General features: G+C 48.5%; 1 protein-coding gene across 2 annotated transcripts in view; it reads left to right on the forward strand.

The window, feature by feature from the left end:
• The window catches only part of LOC119374597 (tubulin-specific chaperone C), a 29965-nt gene that overhangs the window by 6845 nt on the left and 1109 nt on the right, over positions 1–22011 (forward strand). Inside the window, exon 3 of one of the 2 annotated variants that reach the window (XM_037644767.2) lies at positions 18022–18177. The exons of the other annotated variant lie outside the window; for it this stretch is intronic. Coding sequence (XP_037500695.1) covers positions 18022–18177 — 156 coding nt within the window. The remainder of the gene's footprint in view (positions 1–18021; positions 18178–22011) is intronic. 2 annotated transcript variants of the gene reach the window in all.

Here is a 22011-nt window from a genome sequence, read left to right on the forward strand (position 1 = left end):
GCGGAATGCTGACGTGCTCTTCTATCGCATTCAATGCGTGGTTCCCTGGCGTCGTTTTGGGCGGCATCGCTTTTTCTGAGGTTAGTGTTATTGACTCAGACCTTCGATTGAGGACAGCGCCGTGGTGACTTCTTGGGAAGTCTATTCCAAGTATCACATTCCTGGAGCAATGTTGTAGGATTACAAAGTTCACAGGATAAGTCCGGTTATTGATGGCGACTCTTGCTGTGCAAACTCCAGCCGGCGTTATTTGATGGCCTCCAGCAGTCCGGATTTCATTGCCTTCCCAAGCGGTCTTGACTTCCTTCAACTTTGTGGCGAATGGTCCACTGATGACAGAATAGTCTGCTCTGGTGTCGACGAGAGCTGTGACGCTGTGGCTGTTGTAAGAATGTCGAGGTCGCTAGTTCGTCATCTTGCGTTGCGCTGTCGTGGCGTTGGATCACGACTACGTTGGTTTGTCCCACTGCTTCGACATTACGTCGTCAAGTCTTCTTCGGGCCGCCAAGTTTCGATGTCAGGGCTCCGTTCCGGCTTGCAGCGTGTTCTTTAAATTTTGTCGTGGCGGCGGTGGCGGAGGATCTTCGGTATTTCGTAGTACAGCAACCGCACCTCCATCGGTTGCTGCCCTTAGTTTTCCGGATACGGGCTAGGTGACCGGCCCCGGGTTGGGCCAGTGTATGGTTGGCTTTGGGGAGAGATGTAGCAGCCTGGCAACGGCAATCGGGAAGGTCCTCGGGGGGTCCATTGTGCTCCTGTAAGATAGTCGGCAATGTCACATGGCCATTCACCTCATTCTGGACGTGGCGCATTGATGGCAAACCCATGCAGTCCCATTTCCCAGTACTGGCAGCGGCGGTACGTGTGGCCGGCTTCTCCGCAGTGGTAGCAGAGTGCGCGGTTGTCAGGGCACGCCAAATGTCAGTCTTTCTCGGTGCATAGCGCCGGTCGAAGGAGGGTTGAATGGCGTCAGTGGTGGCGGCGGCGCTGTCTGGCAGTGGAATTGCGGTGGTGCAGTGTCTTGATGTGGGCGCGGATGGGGAACATGGTGTCGGGCTGCAGCAGTGTAGCTCGTGGCTTGCTGCTGAGGCTGTAGTGGTCCAGGGGTACCAAGCGACTTGTTCACGTTCACACACTATTTTAGCAAACGATGTCGGTTCTGGCTGTGGAAAGGAGCTTCCGGAGCTCCTCTCGCACAATGGCTCGGATGGTTTCGTGCAAGTCGTCGGTGCCGAGAGCGTGAACAGCTGAGCTGTTCAGCTCAGCTCAGCTCAATTCAGAACAGCTGAGCTGAGCAGTTAAGTGGATCGGCGATTGTACTGGCGGGTGCGCATTTCCAGTGTCTTTTCAATCGTCGTCGCTTCTGAGACAAATTCTTGGACTGTCGAGGGTGGGTTCTGCATCAGCCCAGCGAAGAGCTCTTGCTTTACTCCTCGCATGAGGAAGCGGACTTTCTTGTCCTCAGGCATGGAAGAGTCAGCATGGTGAAACAGACGAGTCATTTCCTCTGCGAAGATGGCCACGCTTTCGTTTGGGAGTTGGACCCGTGTCTCCAGCAATGCTGCGGCCCTTTCCTTTCGAACGACACTCACGAACGTTTCCAAGAAAAGCGCTACGAAAGACGTCCCCGGTTCGAAGGGTGGGCTCCCGATTCTCGAACCAGGTCCTTGCTGCGTCTTCCAGGTAAAAGTACACGTGGCGCATCTTGTCTTCTGAGTCCCAGTTGTTGAATGTTGAGACCCTTTTGAATGTCTTGAGCCAGGTTTTGGGGTCTTCACTTGGCGACCCATGGAAGGTCGGCGGCACTCTGGGTGGCTGCATCACGATCGCGGCTGGGGACACTGCAGCTGTCATCATGCCTGTTGTCTTTGTCGCCGTGACTTTTGGCTTGTCCGGAAGGAGTCCGTACTGGGGAGTAGTCCTTGCAGTCTGTGGCTGGCTCGACTGTCCGTGATGGTGTCGTTGCCTTCGGCACGAATTAGGCTGGGTTCACGGCTTGATGGGGGCGTCCGGAACATGAATGAACAGCACCTCCACCAGATGTCACGTGGTCGTGACGTTTAAGAAGGTGGCAGTCGGCAGGTTCGAGACGAAACCTTTTATTTGGGCGAACCTGTGCCCGGGAAACGAAAAGTCAAACTACTGCAATACATGCAGTACACTGATAGCGGTGAACAGAGCATTGGTAGTCGATAAACTGATAATCACTGGGACGCACCTTCTTTTATACATCACGCATCGAACTTTCCAGCCTCTGGTGGTCGCGCAACCTCTGGAATAATCTTGACTATTCGCGTCCTGTGCACAATCTTAACAAAATGATCTAGTAGAATCACGAAGCTTCTCAAACACTGCGGCGCGGTCTGCGCCGAGCGTTGCTCTTTGCTGGTCAAACACGAATACATCAAAAATAGACACTTATGGCAATATGGAGGTGGGCGACATATTGGCCGGCTTGTGGGACAAAGGCTTCATTAGTTGGTCGGCGTGCGCGGGCTAGCATTTCAGTGACTGTCGAGAGTAATGAAAGGACGATGCGTCGTTCGGCTAGGCCGGCGATGAAGTGCCCAGCACTGTTTATTGATCCAATATATATACACATCTGGAACCACTTAGTGGCGCCCTCTGTTATTGGGTGAGTAGTGTTAGTAGTGTTAGTGTTGATGGCGCCACCTAGGATTAATATAACACAGAATGCAACAGCACTACAATGAAAGCTTTCCGCTACTGACCGAACATCACAGCCCCACGCCAAAGCAGAAATATTCTTTGCGAAAGTGCTAGCTGCACGCGCGTGCTGTAACCAATGGCCATTTACAGTTTGTTTCTGTTTACACAAATAAATTGTAAACAAATTTCTGTAAACAATTCTGTTTACAGAAATGCTGTGTGATGACATCATACAGCCTTCAAAGAGTCCGTGGGCATCACCTGGTGAAGAAGGACGGAGCTCTGCATTTCTGTGTCGATTACCATTGCCTGAGCAGAATTACAAAGAAGAACATATATATGCTCCCCCAGATAGACGACACCTTGGATCGACTGTGTAATGCAAAGTACTTTTCTTCGATGAACCTGAAGACGGGCGACTGGTAAATTGAATTTGACGAGAGAGACCATGAGAAGACTGCCTTTATATACCTACAGCTTTTTTTAGTTCAAGGTCATGTCATTCGGTCTTCGCTTGGCACCTGCAACATTCCAACATGCGATGGACACAGTGTCGGCAGGCTTGAAGTGGCAGATTTGTCTTGTTGTACTTGGATGACATCGTCGTCTTCACATCAAGCTTTGACGAACACCTTCAACACCTTGGAACGGTGCTTCAAGCAATCGCGCCTTCCCTCCTCCTCCTCCTCAGCTGGTTCGTGAGAGAAGTTAAAAGTTGCACCTCGACGCCTCTGCTGTCACTCCCCCTCAAGTCGGAATCGCGTCGGGAAATAAACCCCTTTTTTGGTTGGAGCCCTTTGAAAGTCTTAATTCATTAACCCAACCAGACAGGCAAATCTGTCAAAATGTTCAGCTTTAAATAAATTACTAACTACTAGGGGCGTGTGAATATTAGAAACTGTGGATATGAGATTCGAATAGTTTGCTGTTTGCTTCAATTAGAAAAACTATTGAATATATTCGAACACCCCGAAATTTCGAACCATGTTTTAAATGTGTGTTGAGAGCATGGAACTGACATTAAAAATGTTTCATTAGCCAAAGTGGTGAATAATCTATAGTGAGAAAAACTTTTCTTTTTTTTTTTCATTCTTCCGCAATGGCTCTGCTCTGCTAAATGAAAATTTGATATCTGCACACCCCTACTAACTAGATGAGCAATATAAAATGCTTGAAATAGTTTGCTGAGGAAGTTATATATATATAATGCTTAACAACATTCGTTGCTGGGCTAGTTGGTTCATAACCATACTGGATAGCATGGATTCAACACAGGACAAAGAACAGATGCACAGGTGAAGCGCTACTCACAACTAATGTTTATTATGTAAAGCTTGCCTAGATATATATACACAGTCGCATTAGCATGCGCCCACTGCCTGTTACAGACACAGCAGTCAACTACGCTAGATCGAGACAAATACAACTTAGGTATATAGCCATCTTTCAAGAACTGTTTTTCTTTGCTGCACAGCACAATAGATGATTAATTGCAAGTAGTGCTTGACCTTTGCATCAGTGTTATTTTAAATGCGAAGCATTTCTTAGCGAACCTCAGGCACTTTGGCCGTTTCTATCTATCTGTCTATCTGTCTGTCTGTCTGTCTGTCTGTCTGTCTGTCTGTATGTATGTCCTGTCTGTCCTGTCTGTCTGTCTGTCTAGCCGCCTACATCTCGGCGCTCTCCTGGTCGTCTCCATAACATGTAATATACCAAGATTGGCATAGCAGGGGATCAGTGCATGACGAACACGATTCACTGGTCATGACATGAATAACGCAAAATACCTGTGGCGTACGTCACGAAACCCTTTCTCTCAGTCACGTGTGGCACATACCCGTAACACCAGAGATCATGTCATGCGGGTATGTGCCACAGGTGATACAAAGTCTCAACCAACACAGTAACCGCGAACACACACATTGACACGCCAGGAAAGTGATAATACTAATAATTGTTGGGCTTTTATGTCCCAAAACCATGATATGATTATGAGGGACGCCATAGCGAAGGGCTCCGGAAATTTTGACCATTGGGTATTCTTTACCGTGTACCGAGATCGCACAGTACACGGTCATCTAGCATTTTGCTTCCATCGAAATTCGACCACCGCGACTGGGATCGAACCTGCGACCTTCGTGTCAGCAGCCGAGCACCGTAACCGCTACACCACCGCGGCGGACGCAAGGAAAGTCGGGAAGCTGAAGACAGAACACACCTGGAAGATGTTCAACTACCATACACTCATCCAAGTAGTCCGCAACGTGGATCATGTGGATTACGCAGAACCCGGGTCAATGCATTGTACAATAAACCTGCTGAGAGAACTAGGCCTCTCATCATTACCGGTGACTTCAACATTGATTTAAGAAGACCCAACAATGATTGGTGCTTATACTGCGTGAAAGACGTCCTGGATGTGGACAGGGCATCAAAAGACCTCGCTTCCACGTCCACGATAGAAGGCATCATAGATCATTCCATCGCAAGAGGAATCCAGGATTTCCACCAGCTTCACAATATCTCGCACTTCACTACATTTAAACTCCTCATAGCCGCGATCACGAACGGATCCGATTAACAAGTCCGGTCCAGCTGCTGGTGCTCACTGATCACTGCGATGGTGACCTTGTTGAAAAACTGTCAAGAACCCCTTCTACACATACACACGGGTTCGTGAAACGTGCGTGCGTTCTCCGTCATAACGGACTAGTATAAGCATAACAACTGCAACTGTGACTGTAACGTACGTGCCTGCGGGTGGGACTCGGCTATGTATATATCTAGGGTAACTATCTTGAATGAAGCTTAGTTGCGAGTAACGCCTCTCCTATACATCTGTGTTCCTTCTTTGTCCTGTTCGAAGTTGTGCTATCCAGTATTGAAGAAATAAGCACTACATATCAGCTTACCGCGTCTGGTGTTGGTAACACCCAGGTTGCTGTTGGCATCGTTACACAACTGTAAACAACGGTTTATATAATACATATGCGGCTCTTGAACATATGAGCGTGCGTATACCACTTCTACATTTCTCTAGCGTCATTCCGTAACGTTTCGCTCAATGTAAAAAATTACGCCACAGTGACCATCCCGCGCCTGCTTCGCATAACATCGATTCCCATGGCACGTGGGATCTGCCTAATTTTTTTAACACGAAAGTGTTTTATGCCGGGGTCCACCAATACTTCAGTGACGTATTTCTGTCACGGAAATGACGTCTGTTGTAACATCAGAACCAGGGCATGCTTTTCGAATCCTTTATTCAGGCATGCCAACGGGCAGCCTCAAAACAGCACAACAAAACACGGTAACGTAGGGCACACGCCCATATATACAAGTGGCTCCAGGTTACACATGTGCAGTGGCGACCATTCACTTATCACCGCAACTTGATAACTACGACACGTGTAGCCTATCGCGATATGAACACAACACTCCCTTTCTGACAAACTTTAAGTACGGTTGCTATAGCCTCAGCGATCAGGCACCCGGTGTTGTTGGGTGCTTCTTCGGAGCGTAGTCATGTCCGGTTGCGGCATACACTCCGTGCTCGACTGGTGTTGTGTAGTCGGTGGCAGCGTCGTCGTCGAAGTAGTTGGGTCCCGTTCTTCGGGCACATGCGGCAGCTCGAACTCGTCCGCAGCTGGCTCTTTCTCCCGTTCCAGACAGGAGTGGCGCAAATGATCGGCATGCACATATCGCACACGATTACCCACCAACACTTAAGTATGTGCATATTGATTTTACCTGCAACACTCTACCCGGTAACCACTTCACAGTCACTCCGTGCACCGATCGTACCAGTACGCACTCATTCACAGCAAAAGAACTGAACACTGCGCGCCGCTTGTCAGCGGATCACTTTCTCTGCTTGGTCAGTCAACACACCGTTCACATCTGGTCGTAGCAACAATAAGCGGGTCCTCAGTTTCCGTCGCAGAAACAATTCTGCTGGTGATTTCCCAGTGAAAGTGTGGGGGGTTGTGCGGTACGAGAACAAGAAATTATCTAGGCGATGTTGTAGTGACCTGTTTGTACCTTTCCTTTCGTCATCCATTAACTGCTTCAGGAGAGCCTTCTTAGTTGTTTGCACTGCTCGCTCGGCCGCTCCATTAGATTGCAGATGATACGGTGGGGTGAACGTGTTTCACGCCATTCGCTTTCAGGAAAGTTAGAAATTCCGTGCGCGGAACTGAGGCCCGTTATCAGTAACCACTTCCACAGGCAACCCGTGCGACGCAAACCAGGAACGCACAGGCTCGACTGTTTTCGCAGCTGTTTTCGACTGCATACACTTAACCTCTATCCATTTGGAAAAAGCATCTACTGCAATAAGAAACATTTGCGATTCTTTTTCTGCAAAATCCAAGTGGACTCATTGCCGCGGGTGTTCACAAACTTTCCATGGTAACAAAGGAACTGGCTGCGCTGCAGGAAGTACTGCCTGACAGATGCTGCATTTGCGCACCACCTGTTCAAGGGCATCGTCGATACCCGGCCACCAGACCATTGACCGTGCAACAGCCTTCATTTTTGAGATCCCGAGATGCTGTTCGTGCAAGAGTGCTAGTACTACAGTCTTCAAGCTTTCAGGAACAACAACCCTGTTATTCCAAACAATACAGCCCTCGTTCACTGTGAGCTCAAATAGGTGAACCCAAAACGGTTGCAGTTCCGCACTGACAGTCTTTGGCCAACCTTGCCATATCCTATTTCGCACAACTCGCAGCAAACTGTCACACCCTGTTGCATGCTCAGTGTCTTTCGTGGTCAGCGGCAAATCTGACAACGTGGAAAAGTAGCAAATTGTGTCCTCGTCATGCCCCCCCTCCGACAATGGTAGCCGTGACAAAGCATCAGCATGCGATATGGTGGAGCCCGGCTTATGCGTAATTTTGTACCAATAGTCTGCTAGAAATGTCAGCCATCTGTGCAACCTGGCAGTTGCCACAGCACCGGAATGTCGGTGTGGGTCGAAAAGAGCCCTCAGTGCTTGGTGATCCGTTAAAACGTTGAATGCCCTGCCATATAGATACTTGTGGAATTTTCTTACTCCAAATACTATGCTCAGTGCCTCTTTCTCTATTTGTCCGTAGTTCCGCTCAGACACTGACAGCGATCTTGAGGCGAAAGCGATAGGCTTCTCTTGGCCATTCATGACATGCGATAGTACGGCTCCTAGACCATACTCTGCACACGTGAGCTGAATTTATTTTGCCACATCATATATTTCCAACACACTTTCATCCGTCAACAACGTTTTACACTTGTTGAACGCGTCGTCACATAGTCGGGACCAGTGCCACTTGGTTTCCTTGCGCAGCAAGCCATGGAGAGGCTGCAGTACTGTAGCTACATTTGGTAAAAATTTTGCATAAAAATTGACCAGTCCCAAAAATGCCTTTAGTTGCGTGACATTGTTTGGCTTGGGTGCATTCTTCATCGCCCTTACTTTGTCACTGGTAGGATGCAACCCATTGCCATCAACTTCGTGTCCCAAGTAGGTTACTCTTTTTTTAAACAAGCTGCACTTTTCCGCGTTGACCTTGATACCGTATTGGCTTAGGCGCATGAGCACTTTTATTTATTTATTTATTTATTTATTTATTTATTTATTTATTTATTTATTTATTTATTGATGCCCTCAAGGCCAAAGGCATTACAGAGGGGAGTGTTCATAAACAATACAATACAGGAAAACAAAGTTCAAATACAGGCGTTATGTTCCGTGGTTATACAAGCATATATAATGCGGTGAGCTTTTACTAAGAAAAATTAACGAAGGTAGTACACAGGAAATGAACAAATTTTTGCTAGCCTTGGTATACAATGTTAGCTACGTTATTGCGGAAACAAGCGTTGTCCTCGATGCCGGCTGACGGACCCGGAAGGTGGTTCCATTCGACTGATGTGCGAGGAATGAAGGACTGTGAACAAAATTTACTCTGAAATGAAGGTACGCCTACTTTGTGAGAATGATCTAGCCTGGGTGAGATGAAGGATGGGAGAGAGATGATTTCATCGCGTAGATTGGGGCAATGGTAAAAAATTTTATGAAACAAACACAACCGGGAAACTTTGCGACGAGATGCTAGATTTGATAAATTAAGCGTGTGTTTCATGGTAGTAACACTTGCGGTACGATTGTAGTTAGTTAGAATGAAACGGGCTGCATTGTTTTGAGTGAGTTCCAGAGCATTGATTAGGTTAGCAGAACAGGGGTCCCAAATGGCTGATGCATATTCTAGTTTACTACGAACAAGCGTTTTGTATAATGTTAGTTTCAGAGAGGAAGGGGCGGTGGAAAAATTACGGCGCAGATAGCCCAACATGCTGTTAGCACTCTTGATAATGGTACTGATATGAAGAGACCACGTTAGGGAAGAAGTGATATGAATGCCAAGGTAGCGGTATGACTCGACTTGTTCCAGTAAAGTGCTATTTAGGAAATATGTGCCAGGAAAGCATGATGATGTGCGAGAAACACGTAGTACTTTACATTTGGATGAATTAAGTTGCATTAGCCATGAGTTACACCATTCTGAGACTGAAGTGAGATCCTTTTGTAGAATACAGACGTCGTTATTGTCATTAATTTCTCGAAAGATTACGCAATCATCAGCGAATAAATGTATGTTAGAAGACACGCAACTGGGTAAGTCATTAATGTAAATTAAGAACAAAAGAGGTCCTAGTACGGATCCCTGAGGCACGCCAGAGTGGACAGGGCTTTGTGATGAAGTAGTATTATTAGCAGTTACGAACTGGGAGCGTTTGCAAAGGAAGTATTCTAGCCAGGAAAAAAGATTAGAACCAAGGTTCAGTTTGCTTAGCTTAAGGAGTAGTAGTTTGTGGCATACTTTTTCGAAGGCTTTCGCGAAATCGAGGAAGACGCAGTCAATAGTGGAGCGGCGATCAAGAATGACATGAAGCTTATGTGTGAACGAGGCTAGTTGGGTTTCGCACGATAAGCCTTTACGGAAGCCGTGCTGTGTGTTAGTAAAAAATGAATTCGTTTCTAGGAAGTTCGCAATGCCCGAGTATATTATGTGCTCTAATACCTTACATGGAATGCTTGTTAAAGATATGGGCCGGTAATTGAGAGGCGAAGTCTTGCTACCTGATTTGTGAATGGGGACCACCTTCCCAGTCGTCCAGTCGGCAGGCAAAATACCACAGTCACTGGTCTGCTGAAAAATCTTAGAAAGCAGAATAGAACAGTAAGTTTTAGCACCTTTCAGAATTATCGTGTTAATTAGGTCCACTCCTGGGCTAGAACATGGTTTCAGCGAGTCAATTATTTTCTCAGTGCCATAAGGATCGATTATTAAAGGATCCATTGTGAGGTAGTCATAAGAGAGTGTTTGTGGAAGAGTGGCGGTGTTGGATTGGACAAAGTTGCTGCAAAAGGTGGAGTTTAATACACTAGGGCATTCTGCATCTGGAATGACGGAACCGTTAGTGTCTATTAAGCTGATGATATCGGAATGACTAGGGTTCACGACTCGCCAAAACTTCTTGGGATCAGTGGCAAGAGTGTTCGGAAGAGTAATCTGAAGAAACTTTTTTTTGGCGTCTTTAAGTGCAGATACGTAGGTGTTGTTGACGTTGCGGTAGGCTTCCCATCTTTCGTTAGTACCAGATATTTTAGCGATGCGGTAAGAACGTTTTTTTCTGTTTGATAACCTTTTAAGGTATGAGTTATACCATGGTGCTCTCGGGTGACATGAGATTTTTCGTAGCGGTATGTGCTTGTTCGTGAGTTCATTCAATTTATTAACAAAGAGTTTCCAATTAACATCTACTGAACGGTCGTCGAAACCATCACAAAAAAAATTAAGAAACTCAGCGAGCTCCTCGTTTATGGCGTCGAAGTTGGCTTTCTTGTAGTCACGCACATGTTTCGGGATTACTTGAGCCGGTGCAGTAGAGGTGTTAATGTCAAATGAAAGCGATAAATGGTCACTGAGCCCGGGTAAATACACGACGTCTGAAGCAATGTCCGGTCGAGTGGTAAGCACTAGATCAAGAGTATTCGCAGTGGTTTCCGTAATTCTTGTCGGTTGTGATACTATTTGTGAGAAGGTAAAAGTGGAACAAAGATTTAAGAAATCGGTGCTTAGATTAGACAACGGACTTTGGACAGGGGGGTTGGAAGACCAAGATATGTTTGGAAAGTTAAAGTCTCCAAGTAGAAAGATAGACGCGGTCGGGTGTCGTGTGTAGGCAGCGTTTATCGCATCGTGTAGGTTATCAATGAAGTTGGCAGAGAGGTTCGCAGGGCGGTAGCATACACCAAAAATTAGCTTTAGGTGCGCGAGTTCCACGCATGTCCAGATAATCTCAAGATCTGTTGTTATGGGGATAGCGTATGACCGGAGAGTTTTGCAAACGGCTAGGAGTACGCCGCCACCTTGACGGGATGTCCGATCACAGCGATAGAAGGAAAACCGGGACGAGTCGACAAAAATTTCAGTGTTACGTATATCAGAATGAAGCCAAGTTTCGGTAAGCGCTATGATATGTGCATTACACGTGTCGGCTACTGAATGAAATACATCTCGCTTGCTCATTATACTTCTTACGTTAGCAAGAAGTACAGATATGCGCTTGATAGTCGACGACTGTCCACGTCCCCTCACGCGGTGCTAGGGAGCGCTCGCGGTGTTCAGCGCACGAGGGGTGGCTGACCGCCGTGGGTTCTTTAGTCCCACCTCCGTAACTGAGCCGTTTACGATAGTAATGCTGTTGTTTGAGTGATCGTACATGTAGCACTTATTACTAATGTATAATTTGTTGTAACGTAGCTGAAACCTGGTCCCCATTGTCGCGCTGGGCTGGCTTTTGGCAAATTCTGTTAGGTGTTTCCTTGCGGTACGGGTCGCTGGCGAGAAGTCTTCGGATACGAAAACGTCTTTAGCTTTAAGTTTAAATCGAGACGCTAGTATCCGCGAACGATCTTTAAACGAGCAGAAACGAATGATCACCGGCCGGCACCTCTGTGTAGAAAAGGTGCCTATGCGGTGTGCGCGCTCGATTTGCGGTTGAGGAAAGTCGTTGCCGAAAGCAGCTGAAAAAACAGCAGTCACCTTTTGTTCAGTTTGTTCCCATGTTTCACGGGCGTCGGGTAAGCCTCTTAAAATTAGGTTGTTTCTTCGTAAGCGGTCTTCGAGGTCGTCTATACGAGCCTCTAATTCTTGTTGTTGTGAGGTTAGTTGCTGAACGGTGCACTGAGTTGAGGCGACGTCTTGTTCTATGCCTTCAAGTGATTTGCAACGGCTTTCAACTTGTTCCAAGCGCTGGAGAACATCGAACAATTTAGTTTCAAGGGATTCTTGGCTTGTTTTGATTGCGTTAACATCAGCGCATAGTTTGGTTTGTCCAATTGTGAGGTGGGTCGTTTTTTCGTTTATGTCCTTAAGTAATTTAATAACCTCGCTCATTTGCTGAGGTTCGTGTTCTGGTTCAGAGGGGGTGGTAGATCGCGTGTTGGGACCAGGGTTTGATTCAATGTCGCCGCAGCAAAGCAGTAATTGGAAGGAATCAAAGCAATCACTAACAATAGTGCAAATCACTCCTGGGCAAGGAAGCGAAAGAAGAAATCTATTTCCGCATTTCTTGGCGAAAAGAGGGGTTTGGTTACACACCTGTGGTGTGAAGAGCAGGCGCGTGCTAGCGAAACTGGCGTGATGGCTCCTATGTTGCACACTGAAGTCGCTCGGAGGCTGCAGGCGCTTCACATTCTCGAACAGGGGTGATGTCGCTGTTGTAGCGGTAGGCTTGATAGCAGGCATGGTAACGGGAGATGGTCCCTTGGTGTCGTCGCGTGCATAGTTACGTTGCTGATTCTCTGCGGCGCCCAGAAGAGAGGCTGGTGCATGCAGTCCGACGGGTTGCGAAGCGTGGACGAAACACACAACCAGGGACAGCAACGCTTGCGGCGCGAGGAACGGACGCATGTTAGCCATGCTTGCGTGATGGCTCCTATGTTGCACACTGAAGTCGCTCGGAGGCTGCAGGTGCTTCACATTCTCGAACAGGGGTGATGTCACTGTTGTAGCGGTAGGCTTGATAGCAGGCATGATAACGGGAGATGGTCCCTCGGTGTCGTCGCGTGCATGGTTACGTTGCTGATTCTCTGCGGCACCCAGAAGAGAGGCTGGTGCATGCAGTCCGACGGGTTGCGAAGCGTGGACGAAACACACAACCAGGGACAGCAACGCTAGCTTGCGGCGCGAGGAACGGACGCATGTTAGCCATGCTTGCGTGATGGCTCCTATGTTGCACACTTGTTCAACTCTTTCACGACACTGCTCGTAGCTAACTCCCGCTATGATGACATCGTCAAGATAGCAAGCCGTACCTTGCAAGCCCCTCAGGGCTTGGTCCATTACTGCCTGAAATGCGGCTGGTGCACAGGCTACACCATAGGGTAGGTGCTTGTACCGGAAAAGGCCCATATGCGTGTTAATGGTGAGCAGTTCCTGAGCGTGCTCATCTAATTCCAGTTGCAGATACGCCTTACTCAGGTCAAGAACCGAAAACACAGCTCCACCTTGCAACGTGGTGAATATATCTTCAGGCAGCGGTAGAGGGTAATGGTCAACTTCCACGAAAGGATTGACGGTGACCCGGTAATCCCCGCACAGTCTAATGCCATTATTCTTTTTCGGTACTACCACCAGTAGGGTGGCCCAAGCACTGTGCCTCACGCGGTACACAATGCCTGCCTTCTCCATATTAAGCAGCTCTTGTTCTACCTGCTCGCGTAACGCGTATGGCACTGGTCTCGCTTTACAAAAAACAGGAGTAGCGCCTTTCTTAAGCACAATACTAGCATGAAACCCTTTAATGGCCCCGTATCCTGGTTGAAATACCTCGCGGTACTTATCAGTTAGCTGTGCTTCTTCACGCACGTTCTGCACCCGTACCACATTCGGCCAGTCGAGTTTTATTTTCCTTAGCCACTCCCGCCCCAATAATGTTGGCATTCTAGCCCCTGTGCTATCCTTAGCAATCACTAGTGGCAAGCGAACGTGTTGGCTCTGGTACTTTACATCAACATCCATAATACCTTTGACCGTGACAGGCGTGCCATTGTAGGTGACTAGACTAATATCTGTTTCCCTGAAACTTGCATCGGGAAAATGCTTTAAACATTGTTTCACACATTACCGATACGGCTGCGCCTGTATCGAGCTCCATCGGAATCTCTCTTCCGTTTATCAGCGATGGCACCACAATGGCAGGTGTGCCCGACCTACGGTCTGTGTGACACAGTGCCAACAGCTCATCACGCGTTGCATCATTCGCCAGGCAATGAATAGGCGCCCTAGTTTTACACATTTTGGCTACATGGCCTTTCTTGTTACATTTAAAACAACGGCTGTTCATGAACGGACAACTTGCAGGAGAGTGCCGCCCACCGCAACGATGACACCCCTTAGTCTCTTGTGTACCCGCAGGTGAAGTCGTTTTCGGCGTGTCACTCCGGGCGTAGTCCCCAGCGGGTGCTTGCCGCTGCCCCACTGCCGTTTCCTTGTTCCAGTGAACGTCGCTGTCGACGGGGGTCCCTGTTGCGAGGGTCGCCACCATTTCCCGAGTGCCTCTAGTAGCAGATTCCATGGCTGCTACAATGCTGCAGGTGCGGGCCCAGGTTAATTCTGCATCAGGTGTCACCAGAAGCCTGCAGCGTATGCTGTCGGAACACAATCCCGCGATGAGACGATCTCGCAGGGCTTGCTCAAGAAATTTGCCGAACTCACACGTTGCAGCCAGTTTCTTGAGTCCTACTATGAAGTCGCTGATGCTTTCGTGCGGTTCTTGCTTGCGTTGGTTAAACCAGTATCTTTCCGTAACCACGGAGCACTTCGGGGTGTAGTGCTTTTTCAGCGTTGCGATGACCACGTCATACGTCTCCTAGGTAGGCGTTTTCGGCAGAAGAAGGCTCCTGAGCGTGACGTATGCCTTCTCCCCGATGGACGTCAATAGCACTTGCAACTTCTTATCCTCTGCGATGTCGTTAGCAGCTGCAAAACACTCAAATCGCTCGAAGAAAACATTGCAGTTGTCACCGTCCGAATCGAACTCTGGAAGCTTTCCGAGCATAGCACTCCGAACAGCTGCTGTTTTTCCGGCTGCCTGGGTCCCACCCTCGTCGCCAGACATGTTGTAACTTCAGAACCAGGGCATGCTTTTCGAATCCTTTATTCAGGCATGCCAAAGGGCAGCCTCAAAACAGCACAACAAAACACTGTAACGTAGGGCACACGCCCATATATACAAGTGGCTCCAGGTTACACATGCGCAGTGGCGACCATTCACCTGTCACCACAACTTGACAACTACGACACGTGCAGCCTATCGCGATATGAACACAACGACGTCAAAAAATTTACACGATCAAATGGCAAAGAAAAAATGTTCCGTCAACGGGCATCGAACCCACGATCGCTTGGTCCGCAACCACAGATGCCGGGCACGCTATCCACTGCGCCACGGTCACAGACTCTAAAGACTTTACAAACGCGCCTTTTATATCTACCACTCTCCCGGTCGGCGGGATGGTGTTGCCCTCTGGGAGCGGTAAAATAAAGCAATTTGTCATTACTGTGGCCTCCACCATTAGCACCTGCAACGTGTTACACGTCCATCCCATTCGACGCATTTTCAATAGAAGTTCAATATTGTCAATGTCTTAACACACCGCGAGGTGGCGACCTTACCCCAAGCGTCGTAAAAACGTCGGCCTCGCTCATAGCATCACGCTAATCCAAACCAAAAATAGCCCTGTGACACGCGACTGCCTCACCTGGCTGTAACACCGCGTTCCCCGCTCACGCGCTTGCCCCGAGAAAAATCGCAGCCGGGATACCGGGGCGGCACGACGCACTTTGCGTTTCTCTCTAGTCCGGCCGTGGGTGTTAATTCACATTTTAACATGACGCGGGATGGCGACCAAGCTTTGCGTCCAATATGCGACGCTCTTCTGGCTATCACACCTCGTTCCCTGATTAAGCTTTCACCGTTACCTACTACAGCTACCACAAAGGTTTGTTTAATCATTTAACATGGACGTTAGACGTCGGGATGGCGATGTACCAACAATCATCAAAGTGGGTGCATCCACGTTAAACGGTGCTATAGCTGCCAGACATCAATATACATTGTGCAAACTCTCTCATATCAATGTATAGTAAACATTCAGTTACTTCTGTAAGGGCACGCTTTACTTTCGTGTTATTCCGATTCCTATGATGGAGGGATCAACTATCTTTTTCTGTCTTGTGTTGAATCTGTGCTATCCAGTATTTAAGGAAGTTGGTGCTTTTCAACCAGTTTGCGCACAGTTTCCATATTCATACTGTTCTTGCAACTACTATGCATTTTTTTTTCGTCATAAGTGCACTTTGTGCCACCAGCATGTACACAGCCAGTGTAGTCAACGTGTGGTGCCATATTCACATAGCATGTTGTCCTGCTGGAGTTTCCTCTTTGTTGTGCCAGAGCACCTGACTGAACGGGGAAGCAAACAAACACCTGCACTTCGTTGGAAGTTCACGGCATCGACCAAGAAAAGGGCCAACATCTGCTACCTAAAGGACTGCTCGACAGACTAAGAGGACGTCAACACCTGCTACCGAAAGGGCTGCTCGACAGACTAAGAGGACGTCAACACCTGCTACCTAAAGGGCTGCTCGACAGACTAAGAGGACGTCAACACCTGCTACCTAAAGGGCTGCTTGACAGACTAAGGGGACGTCAACACCTGCTACCTAAAGGGCTGCTCGACATACTAAGAGGTCGTCAACACCTGGGACCAAAGAGCCACCCTGTCAACAATGGACTGGTCCCCTATTTAAAGGAGTACTGACATGAATTTTAAAATTTTTCGGGTTGTTGCTCTAAATGAAAGCACGGGTGTCGAGAACCCTAAAAAGAGTGTCGTGGTGCCTGGGGATGCATTGCATATATTTCTAATACCGTTTCTTTCAACCAGCAGTTTCGGTTTCGGTTTCGAGAGGGCGGCTTCATAGTGACGTGTCAAGTCTGCCCTAGACGTCACGGGCAGACTGCAACCCACGAAATATGCACCTGCTGTCCTTTGCTGTCAGTCGAACGTGGTTCATGATGAGTGAACTGTCGTCCAGTGCCTCTGACAGCGATTTCTGTGATTTAGGCTGCATGCAGAACCCAGATTTCGCAAACCAAGTGAGCTGACTTGAAAACGTCATAGGGCTCTCCATGCGGTGAAGCTGCCTTGCAGATGCTGGGAGATGAAAACTTTAAAATCAAACTTAAATATTTATACGTGTTTCCCGGATGCGGTGTGGGGAGAGCGTTAACAGTACATGCCAAGGAAACCAAAAACATCCGTTTTGCTGCACTTCAAAATTGTGTCAGTACTCCTTTAAGACCGGGCTGGTCCGTTGTTAGAGAGACGCCCCAGCCGACTTGGTCGTGCTGGCAGGCTCTGTCCTGCTATAACCTGCTATAACCTGCTATTACCTGCTATACCTGCTCTAAACGTTGTTACTGTTTTGTAAACGTTTTGCCTCCTTCCTCTGCTCCTCAGCGATAAGTCCGATCTTCGGCTACATCGGCTCGCCGGCCTCCCGGCTTTCATCGACACGAAAACCCCATTCGTAACAGTGGTGGCAGCGGTGGGATCATCATCATCATCATCATCAGCCTGTCTACGCCCACTGCAGGGCAAAGGCCTCTCCCATGTTCCGCCAATCAACCCGGTCCTGTGCTTTCTGCTGCCACGTAATACCTGCAAACTTCTTAATCTCATCTACCCACCTAATTTTCTGTCTCCCCCTCACGCGTTTGCCATCTCTTGGAATCCAGTCAGTTACCCTTAATGACCACCGGTTATCCTGCCGACGTGCTACGTGCCCGGCCCATATCCATTTCTTCTTCTTGATTTCAACTATGATGTCCTTAACCCCCGTTTGTTCCCTGACCCACTCTGCTCTCTTCCTGTCTCTTAAGGTTACACCTATCATTTTCCTTTCCATCGCTCGCTGCGTCGTCCTCAATTTAAGTTGAACCCTCTTTGTAAGTCTCCAGGTTTCTGCTCCGTAGGTAAGTACCGGTAAGATGCAGCTGTTATATACCTTCCTCTTGAGGGATAGTGGTAGATTACCATTCATGATTTGATAATGCTTGCCGAATGAGCCCCAACCCATCCTTCTAGTTATTTCACTCTCATGGTTCGGCTCCGCGGTTACTACCTCTCCTAAGTAGACGTGACGTCCTAAGTAGAAGTAGCGGTGGGATACGCTACTTCATCTCATCGTTCGACACGCTGGGATACGCTACCTCATCTCATTGTTGGACCAGGTGGGATACGATACCTCAACGTTTGGCTGCACGGGTTGCCCTGATCCCTACGTTTGGAGAGCCGGATCGGATCCCTGCAGGCCCGAGGAGCGAGGACGCTCACGACACCGCTCGACGGCAGCCACGAGTTCGACCGGAGTCAGCTACTTTGGTTGGGTGAGTGCCCAACGTTTACTGGTCATTTCGCCCGACCTCTCTAGCACAGGAGAGTGTTTTGTGTTTTTTGTTTGATTGATTTTACTCACTTTGAACCATGGTATTCGTTTTAAAGTAGGAGTAAAATTTTGTAGGAAGGCATCACGAGGGACGAGATCGCGATGGAGAAGTACCGAGTGCAGGACCTCCTTGAAATTTGTGAGGACTTGGGCATTTCCGCCGGGTCCGCAAAAACAAAGGAAGCGATTCTCGAGGTGATGCGGGCGGAGAACGTGACTATCGAGGAAGCTGACGAGACTTGGGAGGAGATTTGCGAGAAAAAGCAGAAGGCGGAGGAACGCGAAATGCGCGAAAAACGGAAGGCAGAGGAACGCGAAAGGCGCGAAGAGAGGCAGGCTCAGAGGCGTCGCGAGGAGCATGAACATGCTCTCACAATGAAAAAGCTGGATCAGGAAATTCAGGCGATTAAATGGCAGCGAGCGCAATACCAACTCAGGATCTTCGAGATAGGCGATGACAGTGTGTCCTTTCTCGTTAAGTTTGAAAAGGTCTGCGAGGAGGTTGGTGTTAGCCGAGACCTTTTCGTGGAGAGGCTTCTCGAGTTGCTCCCGTGCCAAGTCGCATCTGTTTTGGAGCGCTTATCTGCTGAGGAAGCGCAAGACTTTAATGAGGCCAAAGATGCCTTATTGCGCCACTTCGCTGCTCCAGGTCCCGCTGACTGCGAAAGTCGAGACAAAGCCCTAGCGCATGAAGCGCATCGAAAGGCACAGGCGGACGATTAGCGCCGCAGAGACCAAGAGGTCAAGAAACGTCGCGAAGCGCTGGAGGCCGAGGCCCGTCGTAAGGCGATAAAGGACGCCGAGGCCCATCGCGAAGCGCTACAGGCTGAGGCGCGCCGCGAGGACCACGAGGTCGAGAAACGTCGCGACGTGCTAGAGGCTGAAGCTCCTCGCGAGGCACAGGATGCCGAAGTGCATCATAGTGAAGAGGAGGCCGACTTCGAAGGCCAAAAAAATGGTTGTACTCGCGAGATTAGTACACCGCCACGAATTGAGACATCTCAAGGCGAGCCGGCTAGGTTAGAAACTGTCGGGACTATCGTTCTGCCTGAAGCGCAGACACCAATAAGCGATCCCGAGGATCAGCTAGTTGAGCAGTCTCAAGCTTTGGCAAAGCAAATCGAATGCGGCGTACTTGCGAGTACGAGTGCCGATGCTGCGAGCATTCCGAGCAGTACCAAAAAGAAAAGGCGTCAGCGAAAACGCGTGAAGGAGAACGCGAGAGCGATGAGTGGCGTTAAGCGCACTAAAGTGGCTAGGCGCGATGACGTCATCTCTCGAGACGCCAAGCTCCAGGTTGGGCCTAAGAAATCGAGAAGGCCCGCTAAGAAAAGATTGAAGTTTCGGCCGCTGCTGAGATCTAGATTGGGCGGGAAGCGCGTCGCGAAGACTCGAATCTCAAGTAAATTCAAGCGCCGTAGTCATCGCCTAATCTCTTCTCATTCTATGCGGAGTAGCGCCAGGAGCGCAGCGAGGTGTCGCGTACATCGGAACAGTGACAAAGAAAGTCCCCCACCGTGGCGAAAGGGTAACGGCTTAGCCCGCAGTGGTACAATGGGCAGACAAAACCGCTGGTATGCCGGTTTGTCTGAGTTCGGCGGGCACGGTGCAAACGTCGCCACTACTCAGTGTTTTGGACAGGTGTGCTCCCTGTCCCTTTGTCGAGGTCGGACCCCTCGAAAAGTGTGGAATGCGCGGCTCCCCAGAGTTCGTCTAAAAGGGTGCGTTTGGAGACACCCTGGGATAACCGCAGCATAAAGATGGATTGACATCTTGAAAGAACTTAGTGTGTTAATGTTTACTAACGAATTGACCTCTTGAAAGAAGTCAGTGTGTTAGTGTGCACTAACGAATTGAGGAGTGAAATTTTGTAATTTGTCACTTTCCTCCTCATTGTAGCGGACATTGGGACATTTGTTTGGTTATTTGTTTGTTTGGTTATTTGTTTGTTTCTTTAATATTTAGAGCCATGACCGTCAGCGCTAGTGTAAAGAGCTGTGAATGATTTTAAAGGAGATGTAGGCTGAGTTAAAAGCCTCCGTTTTAGATACTTTGTCTTTTTATAGCTAGGAACATAGCTATTAGTGCTCGAGTAGAGCACAGCCTTTCGTAGTGGTTACAGAGATGAAGGCTTAATGATAAAAGCCTCTGTTTAACGTACTACTGATTTCTTTTGCGTTACGTATTAATATGCGCGTCAGTGTAATTTTAGTTTCTCCTTGTTTTGTGTTAAACGCGTGAGTTTGATTTTCAGTTTTTCTTTCGTATTTAGTTTGAAGCGCTTTGTTTTCTTTATGTAATACTCATTTGCCAAGTGCAATGAGGGAAAGCGTTTTAGCGAAAGGTTAGTGTTGTTTATCATGAAATGTTTGTTGACAAACGTTTAGAACGCTTGCGAGTGGTGCCAAGGCGCACGATTTAGGGAGCACTTAGTGAGGTGTTTGTAGTTTTGGGGCAAAATTTAGTCTACCCCAGCTGCTTCGATCGTCCCCAATCTGCCGATGTCGCCACTGAGAATCGCTCGCGAAGAAATTCTGATTGGTCTTAGTAGTGTCACGTACTGACACTTAGCTAGAGGCACGTCCTCACTTTGGTACTCTTCCTGAGATACGTTGCTCGTGATGTTTTAATTTTAGCTTAGCGTAGTCTCTAGGAAATGTTTTGTTCTTTTATGCTGGTCTGGCGATTTGATTAGCATTTGGAGGGCACTTGCTTTGGCCGGAGTGGTTTGGCTTTGTGTTGCTTCTTGGCAGTTCCAGTAAACCGCTGCTGAGCCGTGGAGGTCACTCCTCGAGGAAAGCGAGGTACAACCACAGTTGACAACGGTCAACCAGCATCGCATCATCCGAGCTGCGTTTGACAGCTCGCACTCTGGATGCATTGTCTTGTGGTGGGGGTGCTGTTGTGCCAGAGCACCTGACCGAACGGGGAAGCGAACAAACACCTGCACTTCGTTGGAAGTTCACGGCATCGCGGTCAGCGTGTGCCCTGCGACCAAGAAAAGGGCCAACACCTGCTACCTAAAGGACTGCTCGACAGACTAAGAGGACATCAACACCTGCTACCGAAAGGGCTGCTCAACAGACTAAGAGGACGTCAACACCTGCTACCTAAAGGGCTGCTCGACAGACTAAGAGGACGTCAACACCTGCTACCTAAAGGGCTGCTCAACAGACTAAGGGGACGTCAACACCTGCTACCTAAAGGGCTGCTCAACATACTAAGAGTACGTCAACAGCTGCTATCAAAAGGCTGCTCGACATACTAAGAGGACGTCAACACCTGGGACCAAAGAGCCACCCTGTCAACAATGGACTGGTCCCCTATTTAAGACCGGGCTGGTTCGTTGTTAGAGAGACGCCCCAGCCGACTTGGTCGTGCTGGCAGGCTCTGTCCTGCTATAACCTGCTATAACCTGCTATTACCTGCTATACCTGCTATAAACGTTGTTACTGTTTTGTAAACGTTTTGCCTCCTTGCTCTGCTCCTCAGCGATAAGTTCGATCATCGGCTCGCCGGCCTCCTGGCTTTCATCGACACGAAAACCCCATTCGTAACATCTTGTAAGAATGTAGGACAGCATACAAACAGCCTAAGAAAGCAAGTGACAGTCACTGTTGCATCCGTCTAACCCCTCTTCCTCTTTGTTGTTGGTGCTGTTTTTGAAAATATGGAATACCAACATGCCTATTGTTTTGGTTTTTTTTTTTTTGAGGATTGTAACAGTGCCCTAACAGACAGCAACCTGCCCATCCATTGTATTTCTAAACCAATG

This window comes from Rhipicephalus sanguineus, chromosome 11, assembly GCF_013339695.2.
Source record: "Rhipicephalus sanguineus isolate Rsan-2018 chromosome 11, BIME_Rsan_1.4, whole genome shotgun sequence".
NCBI classification, from domain to species: domain Eukaryota; kingdom Metazoa; phylum Arthropoda; class Arachnida; order Ixodida; family Ixodidae; genus Rhipicephalus; species Rhipicephalus sanguineus.